We start from the raw sequence: 11087 nt of genomic DNA, 5'->3' as shown, positions 1-11087 counted from the left end.
AGGGAGGGAGGAAGAAAAAGAAAGAAAGAAAGAAAGAAAGAAAGAAAGAAAGAAAGAAAGAAAGAAAGAAGCAGAGAAAGATGACAAGTCTTGCATGCCCCCCCCAAACCAGGAACTTCACTTCTCTACAATTTGTTTTCCATAACTCCTTATAGCTAAGATGTTTGGGACAACAATTCCAGAGAGAAAATACTTGAGATATGGGCCCCAGAAAATTGTGGGGAGGTGGAAAGTTTCTATATGGCGATTAAGAAAAAAAATAAAAAGTCAAGATCTAGTCAATGCTCCCAAACTTCATGATAGATCAGTATAGCATGGTTCCCTCACAGATATGCAAAGAGTTCCCTCACAGTGAAGGAACCCAGACCCAGAAAAGGTGGTGTATCACATGGGTCCCTGGGCCTCCAATCTCACTATCTGTGTCCCTAGAAAGTGTTCTTCAGAGACTCACCTCTGTGATATTGAGCTGTGACCAGTCCAGGAACCACAAAGAACACATCTCTAAACAAGTCCAGTAGAGTATCATGGATGTCCGTCAGGGAGTGCATGCCATGGAAGTATTCTTTAGCCACAACATGCAAATACTGGGTAGGGATATGCTGTTAAAAAAAAAATCATGACCATAGGAAATCCAAGCCAATAACAATAGGCAACATGTTAATTAAGCAGTAACCTGTACAGATAAAATTCTGAATAGTGTCTATACATTGCCTCCCTTAACACTCATACCAGTCTTCCATGGATTGGAAACTGGCAGAATCATGACTCACAAAACCATGTGTATACAAATCCCATTCTCTGAACCACAAAACATAAACATTAGTGGGACTCGGTGCAAAGCAAAACTGTGGTGTCCTGGATTCAAAAGTTAAGAATTTCCAGGTGGCAGTAGTGGAACATTAAGGCCAAGGGAAGTCCCTTGAGAACATGAAGGATTTTATGGCTAAAGGGCCACACATCCACAAGACCATGCCTGTGACAAGCTCTGCTTCAAGTGCATTGCTACTCTTTGGGGTCTTGGAACTTCTGTTTCTTCAGCTATTAAAAAAAAAAAAAAATGGGTTGTCCAAAAGATTACCTGAGAAGTGATGAGAAAAGCAGGCTGACCGGCACAGTACCCGCCTGCATCTTGTCGGCTCCTGAGATCCATTACCCATTACCAAGCACCTTAATACGGCGGTCAGTGCTTTTTTGGTCCAGCATCAGCCTGCCTTCTAATCTCTCTTTGACTTTGTCCCAGTCGCTAGTGGCAGACTGAGGAAGTAAACTTCCTGAGGATTCAAGGGTCTGCCACAATGGTGATTGTTTTAAAAGGTCTGATGGTCTAGGGAATACTGGAAAATTTGTTGTATTTAAGCCTTTAATTTGGAGACACAGTCCTTGGTAGGATTCTATGAAATTTGGAGGAAAGGCTGCACAAACTATATCTGAGAATGCTGCTCAGACTCACTTGGTAGGTGCTCAGAAGGCTGAGCGTTCAGGTGTTTTAGTCAGACCCAAAGCAAGAGAAGACTCTGCAGTAGGTACAGGCTGTGGTGCAAGGGCCCATCCACTTGGACCATAGGACCAGCAGACCTCACAACGCTGAAAGTGTCCAAAGTGGGTAGAGAGGTTGCATGGGGGTGTTATTGGCAAGCACCAGAAGACAGCCACGAGGCAGACCCTAGGATTCTGAAGCAAAGTCAGAGAACTACTCACCGTTTGTGAATCAGCTCTTCCACACTTCTAAACCTCAAAGATACCACATGCTCTTCCTTTGCTCTTGTGCGTTCCTAGATGAACTACTTCCACCCTGAGATTTGGCTCAAGCTACCTTCCATGTTTGAAATGCCCTTCTTCTCCAGTGTCCCTTCCTCCTGTGAACCAAACCGGTGGCAATCTCCTCCAAGAGATAGTTACAGTTCAGTCAGAGGGATGCTACTATACAGCTCATATTTGAATATCCCTCAAACTTTAGACTTAGTTCACTTCATTGGACAGTCAAGACTCAACAAACAACCCTCTGCTGAGTCTTAAGGGCTAAAGAATCGCCTGACACGGGCCACTGTACAGTCAGAGGGCACTTTGAAAATGGAAGTGCGATCACTTCCCTTTCTCTGTTCTCAGCCATTTGATGAATTTTGCACTTTTTTGTAGGTTAAAACAGTTACATGGGCCCCTCAGCTACTCTCTACATTCTCCAACTCCCAGTCTGTCCTCTTAGTTCTTCCCAGCCTCCCCTGACTCCTGACTCTCCAAAATTCTCCCCAAAGGGAGCTACCTGTGGCTTCACCCATGGGTACCATAGACCTTAGGCCTCCATCTGGTCTGGTTCATATGTGTGGTTATGGTCATATCTGCCCACGACTCATTGTCTAGGGAAGTACTGGAGCATGTTGGTCTCAGTAGAAATTTGTTTGATGGATGAATAACAGTAAAGAACTTGGCAATGAGTGCACACTAAATAAATGTTTATGGAAAGAAAGAAGATAAAAGGAAAGAAAAAAAGTTCTTTTCCTATCTTGGTATTTAGAGAAAGAAGATGCTGTTCTTTGTGTATGCTGAATGAGCGCATGACTAAGGAATGAATAGATGAGTAAGTGATGGAGTAGTAAATGGATAGGGGAGTAAAGGACTGCCAGTGTAGAAACTTAGCACCGTGTCTACGGGCTGCGTAGTAAATATATAAAATTCTAATCCCCTTTGTATTTCAGAATTCATTACTTTTCAAATTATGGTTATATAATTCATTATGGATGCTGGTATGTGACATGCTGGAGGAGAGAAAGAACCGCAACATTCATATCGATGCATCCCAGAGACACGTGAATGATGGAATAGATACAGGTGCATGGAAATGAAAAGGCCTGCTGGCCACAGAGCATTTGTCAGATGTGGCTGAAATGAGGATGACCAAAAGTCTTTGGGATTTTAGAGCTCTTTGGACTCAAGAATTGTGAATAATGTACGAACTCAGGGATGGATGCTGGAGTTCGTACATTCCATAGTAATGAATTGATCAACAAATTAATTAAATAGATTTTTATAGGCTGTTGGTTTGCAACCCATTATTCACAATTCTTGATGTGGCTGAATCTCTGGAGAGCCATACCACCCACCCTCACTTACCAATAAAATATGTATCAAGTTAAGAGCAACAGACTCATTGGAGCCGAGGAGGATCTCAGGAGTGTCCATCTGTGGAGAGAAACGAGATATTCTCTGTGAGCCATCTGGGCATGAGAAAACAAAAGTCTCTCTAGGGCAGGGCACCAGACTTTTCCAGGACACGGTGGAAAACCAGAAGTCCTTTCAGGCCCAGGTGGCCATGTGCAGTGGTAGCCTTATTGAGTTAACCAGGCAATGAATGGCCCCTTCTGACATCATATCAAAGACAGCCATTCCCTGTCACCTCTGTGTCCTTGTAGGGTCCAAGTGGCTACTGGTTATTGGTTAGATCAAGTCACATATGAAGTGCTGAACCCCAGCACATAGAACATAGCTGTATTTGGATATGAGGGTCTTTAAGCCAGTGATTATGCTTCAGTGAGGCCATTAGGGGCATCCTGATAAGAAATTCAGACACACAAAGGCACTAGGAATTCTGCACAAGAATATGCCACACAGGTTTCTAAACTAAGAAGGTGCATTTCCACTATTTAAGACATCAAGACTTATTTTGTAATACAGCCTAAGCTCACTTCAACTACAATCAGACTTTGATATCTGGTTCGCAGAGAAGCCAGTGGCTTGTTATTCTCCTTTTAAAGAACTTTTCAGTTGGGACTTCTAAGTAGCCAGCAGTAGGGAGCAGTTGGGAGTGGAGGCTAGGAACACCAGCTCAGTGGAGCCAGGAGAGTGGGGACTACTGTGATGTTAGCAAATGACTTAACTCTTCGTGCCTCAAGATTCCTCACCCATAAGATGAAAACAGCAAAGTCCCCCACAAGGCAGCAGTGATGGCAAGGTAGATTGTTGATATTTGTAAAGACCTCACAGTAGGGCCACATAATTCATTTTCTAGCAATATTACAGTTTTAAAATATGAGGGATAGACCCACTATCCATTGGTCAAATGAATTTCCTTGAAAATCATGGGGGATGAACCCTCTCCCAGAGTCATTCAACTTACCTATAGACAAATTTTAAGTAGAATTTCCTTCTATAGTAAAGAATTGGATTTGTTTTAGGTCTCCAATAATTGGAAGTGGATTTAACTGCAACCAGCTCCCATGCATTCCCGAGTAGTGCATATCTGAGTACCAATTCTCATTCCATCCCTGGCATTATTCCAAGAGCTAGCATTTACTGAGCACTTACAATATGCCAAGCTGTTTGATGTGTGCCCAGCATTGAGAAGCAGAGCCTAAATGCATAAAAATTACATAACACCGTTTCTTAACTAGCTAAGAGGCAGGAAACCCATGCTTTCCCTGCCGAGGGGCAATTTCTTTCACTGTGAAATAAGAGAAATGATGTCTGTTTGCAAGTTCTTGTTGAGGTGGTATGTGCTTGGCACATGGAAGGAGCTTGCAGACCGGTCACAGTGGTGATGATGGCTGCTATCCTCGGCAGCGCCCACCCTCTTCTTTCAAGCATAGACCCAGAAAGCAGTGAAAGACTTTACTTGGCCCGTAATCAATTGTTCCACTGCCTCATTTACAGTAAGAGGACAAAAATCAGCCCCCAAAATCAGTGCCAAAATATTGCTCAGAAGGTATTGGCAAAACATGCCTTAACAATCCAATGAATGTCTGGTTTTAAACACTAAACATTCTTATCATTTCTTATCAGGATAGAATAGTCTCACTGAAGCATAATCACTGGTTTAAAGACCCCCATGTCCAAATAGGGTTTACAGTAATTTGATAAGTTACCTTTTTTCTTGGTCACATTCCCTTCATTTTAAAATAAAGAGGTTGCTCTAGGTAAATGAGTTTTGACATTCTGAATTTGGTCTCTCCAAACTTCTAAGGACAGAACTTCTTAAACCACTGTGTCCAGAAGTCATCGCTCCTTCTGCATACCCAGGCCCATGTGGTGATCACGCCTCAGAGGACTCATCTTCACTGCCCTTTGATCCCCCGACTCGTGTCCTTCAGAGCTTTGTACATTCTATGAAAGCATCTTTTCACTCATGCATGTCCTCTGTCTGCCCCTGGAGAATGTGACCTCACAGGAAGCAGGAAACTGTGACCTGTCCACTACTGAAGGTTCATTCTTTATAAGTTTATGGAAATGCACCACATTTCATAATTCTGCAGCTTATACAGCATTATAAAGTGTTCTTGGAAATCAAAATGCCAAAACTGAGACTGAACATAAAATTTAAAGGAGGGAAGTTTTCCAAACCTATAGGAAGTAGTAACTGTATTCATTTAAAACAATCATTTGTGATTTTTTAGTAAAGACAAATGAATCCAACCCTTTTCTTTTCATACAGTTTCTTCTTTTGCTGTATGAGGAGAAAGACAGAAGCATTACTAATTCCCTAGGCCCCAGCTTTGCTTGCCTATGGTAGGAAATATTTGAGTGTGTCCACCAAAGCTTCATGTGATGGAAGTTTGGTTTCTGTTATAAATGTATTGTAAGGTGGTGAATCTTTAAGAGATGGAACCTAGGAGAAAGTAATTACATCATAAGAGCACCACCTTTTGAAATGATTAATGTAGTTCTCTGGGGACTCGGTTCTCAAGAGAGTGAGTTATAAAGCAAGACCACCCCTTCGTACTGGACCCCTTCTTCATGCAGTCCTCTCCTCTCTTTTCCTACGTCTCCACCACGTTGTAACATAGCCAGGAAAGCCATCTCAAAATTCTGGCACAATACAGTTTGATTTTCTATCACTAGACTCGTGAATCAAATTTATATTATAACAACCCAAAACAGAGTAAAACACCCTTTCAGACAGAGAGAAGAGTGTTGCTGTGTGCACAGTGATGAGCTCCAGCTCTCACAACACTGGGACTCATCTACAGAGACAAACAGTTGGCTTGCTTTTTGGGAGAGGCAGGGGGAAAATTCTTACCATGGGCAGCATGTAGCCACATTCTTGATTATTGACTCCGATGATAGAAGGAACAGCTTCAAATGTCTTTTGAGACAATAGTTCTAGAGGCTCATCGGGAAAGAAAAAACCATCAACCACTGGAGTAAATGACTTTGTTTCCTGCAATAAAGAGAAGAAAAATCATCAGCCACTTCTATTCACAAAATGTACTGTCCCCAAACCCTAGCTAAGCTAAGCCGATTCAGTTGAGCAGCAACTGAAATGCATTAGAAAAGGGAAAACAAAAAGCTATTGGCCCAGGTAAAGGGATCAGTCCCTGGCCATTCCTGCCATTTAGTTGGGCAAAAAGCCTTAACTTTTCCATCTGCTACATGAAAATAATAATAATATTTACCAAAGAAAAATAATGGCCTAACATAGGAGCTCCCTCAGTATTCACAGATAAGCAGCATCAACATCATTTGGAAATTCAGTAGATATGAAAATTTTTAGGCCTACTGTATATGAAACTCTGGGGGTGCAGCCTAGCAGGCTGCTGTCAGCAAGCCCTTCAGGTGAGCGAGGCATGCTCAAGTTTGAGAACCACTGGCCAAAATGGGGAAGGGAGGCGTGACCAGGATGATAGAGGTTGGTAAAAACGCTTTACATGGATGTCTTGGGTCTCACAAAGTACTGTGCCTTGGGTCTCAGAATGTAACTGGTTTTGGTCATGCTTTCCGGTTTTTAAATTTATTATTAGTATATGTGTATGATGGGAAATCGGGGATGTGCACATGCCATGGCACATGTGGAGGTCAAGCGATAACTTTGTGGAGTCGGTTTTCTCCTTTCATTTTTACGTGGGTTCCAGAAATTGAACTCAAGTTGTGAAGCTGATGAAGCAAGTGCCCTTTAGTCAGCGAGCCGTCTCTCTAGACCTGACCATGTTTTCTTTTTCTAGGTTCCCATTTGGGTGTTCGACAGCAGAAACAACACAAGAGAGTCATGATTATCCGCTTCATGGATCCTAGGAATGCAGATACTCAGTACATGCCAAATAGTTGCAAATGTTTGAGTCTGATATACAATGATCTTGATTATTCGAGGACTCACAAAGATTCTCAAGACTGGAAGGTGCATACAGTTCAATTAATCATCCAGTGATGGAAATTTGCCAAAGCTAGCCAGACTTTGAGTACTTATAGAGGTGGGCGTCTCTCTGCCTATTTCTTTAAAGACAACTGAAATTTTCTAATGTTTTTTGTTATATCAAGTAAAAATAACTTTCAAATACAACTTCCAGTTCTAGTCCTTGACTTTGGTTTCTGGGGTCATGTGGAGAAAGCATGGCCCTCTTCCTGGGGTGATGCTTTTAACATCTTAGCAACAAGCCATGTATCTCCTGGATCTTCTCCAGGTTAAGCAGGATCCCTATCCCATCAAGGTCTTTAAGTCACTTATAAAAATTCTAAACCCCATCATTTAGCTTTTGTCCTGAATCCCCAATCTCTCTCTTCCAAGTCTCCAATCAAAATAAATAAAATGGATAGAATTTTCAACCACTCCTAGGTTACCTTACCTCCAAATTTTCCCCTCCCTCCTCACCTGGCCAAGGCTCAGCAACTTCTTGGAGGACTTTTTCCTTAGGCACTTCAGCAGGGCCTGGAAGTCTGATGGATCACTACCACAGTCACTGGCAACCACCTGCAACTGTTTACAGAGAAGAGCACATAGATCATGGTACTGAACATATGCAGGGAAAAGAAAGACAGAAAGTGCCCTCTGACCAGCCCTGCATGGACCTTATATGTGAAACCCAGCCTGCTGACTGCCCCCCTGTAGCTCCACATTGCTACACTGAAGGTAGCTTTGCAGTATCCAGACTCTCTTTAGTGAATACCAGTGAATACCCCAGTGCTGGGGGTCATGAGTTGGAAAGACCAGTTCAGTGAGGTTATCTACATTGTAACTACATCCCAATCTTGGGGTGCTAAATGGAACTGGGAGCCTCAAGAGCAAGGGGCAGCTTTATAAGCTCCTGAAGCATCAATTGAGATATGACTTAGGATCAGTGTTCAGCTAATCCACTCTGTTCAATCCCCAACATAGCCAGGAATCTTTGGAGGTCTTCTCCCTATCTCTATATTAATCTCGATCATTTTTTTTCACTTCATAATTATAATTTTGAGTTTATTTCTATTTATCCTATTCTCTAGTTTAAGGCCCAAGTCCTGCCTCCTCTAAGATACACTTTCAGACTATTGCAGCCCCCGATAAGACCTGTCTTCTCCTGATCTCATATCACCCCAGTGTTCCCTACTAGGTCACTGCTAGACATCTTTTTGTCCTGTTACTGAGCTTTCCATACTTGCAGTACTTACACATTTATGGTTGTCCTTGAGCTTCTGGGTGTCATGAATGCTATGACTATTCAACAAAAGCTACATACCTGGAGAAATTCATAGCATATAGAGTCTGCATGCAACTGTGAGGCATTCAGGGACCACCTCCCACAACCATTCACAGAATCCAGGCAGAAATCCTCATACGAAAAGATCATAATCGTCCCTAGTTTATAATCTGCTTTCCCTACTGATAAAGCTATGAGTTCTAACACAGAAGCATGAATTGTGGACACTCAATAAATGCATTGTGAGTGAAGTAGAAACGTGCAAGCTGAAAATAACTTTATATTCAGTGCTACCAAAATTGGTGTCCCTCTGTACGGAGGATATTTTCACACTTTTATAACTATGAGAATGTTTTTGGTATATATGCTATTTTCTACATGGTGTTAAAATACCCAGTGAAGTGGTATACAACTGTAGTTTCATATACTCTAAAAGCTGAATCAAGAGGGTCCCTTCAGCCCAGGAATTTGAGACTAGCTAGGCAACATAGTGAGGCTCCCACATCAAAAACCAAAAGGGACTATAAACCTCTAAAATGATTAACGCCCAGGGGTTGACAAATATATGGAATATATTCCCTATCTCACCCATTAGCCACAGTATTATTCCCCACTGAGTGGAAATATCCTCAGAAACTTTCTCAGCAGAGCACTCTAGGGTAGCCTTTCCCCAAATGCACAGCATATAGAGTCTGCATGCAACTCTGGGGCATTCAGGGACCGCCTCCCACACCCATCCACAGAATCCAGGCAAAATGGAGTAGACACAGGAGATTAACTGTGTAAAAAATGAGAATAACCAAGACTCAGTTATGTTTCTATGCCAAATAATATTCTGAAAACAAAAATACCTTGAATAGTGTTGAGAACTGTACAGCGGAAGTTGTATCATGTAACTGATCTCTGTGATTAACATGCTAATTTATGCCGGCGAAATGTTTAGGAACTATGACACACATGCAGGCACTCAGGTACAGCGGTAGTGTTGCATTGTGTAGCTGGACCCACTTCCTGTTGAACAGGCCTTCCATATAGGACCAATGGGGCCAGCATGAGCGTCCTTGGGCATAGTCAGTAAAGAAAGCTAAGCATACGATGAGGCGGCAGTCCGTGGGCTTTCGGGGACCAAGGGGAGCTGTGAACAGTGTACTCACATCATGTTTCAGATCCTTATCAAGGCTCTTCAAGCTGGGGATGATTGCCACTCCACTCTGCATGATAGTTCTGTGGAATAAGCCCTTGCTCAACGGAGACAGAACCTAGAGAGAGAATGTTGGATATACAGTGGAGCTAATTCCAGAATCCCACCCACCACACATGACACCCATCCTTTCCTTAAAGACAACCTCCTAGGAAGCCTCCGTCAGGATCCTAGCTTAGCCAGGAGAGCCCTGGCTTAAGAGTTAAAGGACTAGAAATGAAGGTTTAGACAAGTTATTTAACCCCTGTAAATACCCATTTCTTTATCAAGTTTTTCTGTATTTAAGACAAGGTCTTAATATGCAGCCCAGGTTAACATCAGTCCTGCCTCAGCCTCCCAAGGACTAGTATTACAGACAGGTACGTCCATGGTCAGCTTCGTGAACTTTGTAGTCAGATACTCTGACATGATTTCTAGCTCCTTGACTTCCTAGTTAGATTGCGTTGGCAGGTTGCTTAATAGTTCTAAGTATCAGTTTACTCTCTCAACAATAGAGTAAAAATTGGGTCTGCGCCGGGCGTGGTAGCACACGCCTTTAATCCCAGCACTTGGGAGGCAGAGGCTGGCAGATTTCTATGAGTTCAAGGCCACCACCTGGTCTACATAGTGAGTTCCAGGACAGCTGGGGCTGCAGGGAGACCCTGTCTCAAAAAGATAAAAAAAAAAAAAATTGGGTCTGCATTATAGAATTGTTATAAGGAGTGGGAAATGTAATGAATAGGAAAGTATTCATTCAGTGCCTAGTCAAATTTCACTAATGAAGGATGACTATTCTCATATATGTAAGGTGGATTTATACAGTCATTCCTAGAAGATAATTTTGAAAATAAAAATACCTTGAACAGTGTTGAGTATAGTACAGCAGATCTCTTAACCCACTATTGTATAACTGAGCTCTGTGATTAACATGTTAATTTATGCCATGAAAATGCTGGCCAGTGAACTAGAACATCTCTATTCCCACCATTTTTGTCAAAAGTCACTTGTGTTGTCTCCAAACTTGTATAGCCAGCTGCACGTGTTATTGGAATTATGTAATCAAAGGAATATTACAAATCTAGGTTCTAGGCACATAAAAAGAGAATATAGGAATAATATGGTTCCCTCTGGTTTTCGTGACTAGCTAGGCATTGTTTCTCTCTTGTATCGTCTCCCGCCTCTATCATGGTTTTCCCACTTAAGGTGCCTGCACTCCCCCCCTTTCTTCCTTACTAATACCCTTGCTCCCATGATCCTACCTCTGTTGAACTGCTTCTTTCTCCTTATCCCCTAGGTTCCTCATATACCCTTCCATCCCCCCTCCCTTAGACTAACCCATTTTTTATCGATATCTCCCTTATTGAGCCCTGTTACCTACTATTCTTCTCCTTCAGGTTATTTCTTTTCCTTTACCTCACTGTTTCCTTACCCTTGTCCTGGTTCCTGCAGTTATGTCTGTTTGCATACTTATTTATCAGAGTCTGATCCTAGGATCCACATATGAGGGAGAACATATGTCAATTATATTT

At 42.3% G+C, this 11087-nt stretch overlaps 1 protein-coding gene across 1 annotated transcript in view; it reads right to left on the bottom strand.

Moving 5' to 3' along the window:
* Positions 1 to 11087, bottom strand: part of Ces5a (carboxylesterase 5A) — a 34559-nt gene that overhangs the window by 13948 nt on the left and 9524 nt on the right. The window contains 5 exon segments of the mRNA XM_008852754.1: positions 452 to 599; positions 3109 to 3177; positions 6008 to 6148; positions 7574 to 7678; positions 9533 to 9637. Coding sequence (XP_008850976.1) covers positions 452 to 599; positions 3109 to 3177; positions 6008 to 6148; positions 7574 to 7678; positions 9533 to 9637 — 568 coding nt within the window.

Source organism: Nannospalax galili, unplaced genomic scaffold (assembly GCF_000622305.1).
Source record: "Nannospalax galili isolate Female #2095 unplaced genomic scaffold, S.galili_v1.0 scaffold1007, whole genome shotgun sequence".
NCBI lineage: Eukaryota > Metazoa > Chordata > Mammalia > Rodentia > Spalacidae > Nannospalax > Nannospalax galili.
The sequence above is the reverse complement of the archived record's forward strand: the minus strand, read 5'-3'. Positions and strand labels throughout refer to the sequence as shown.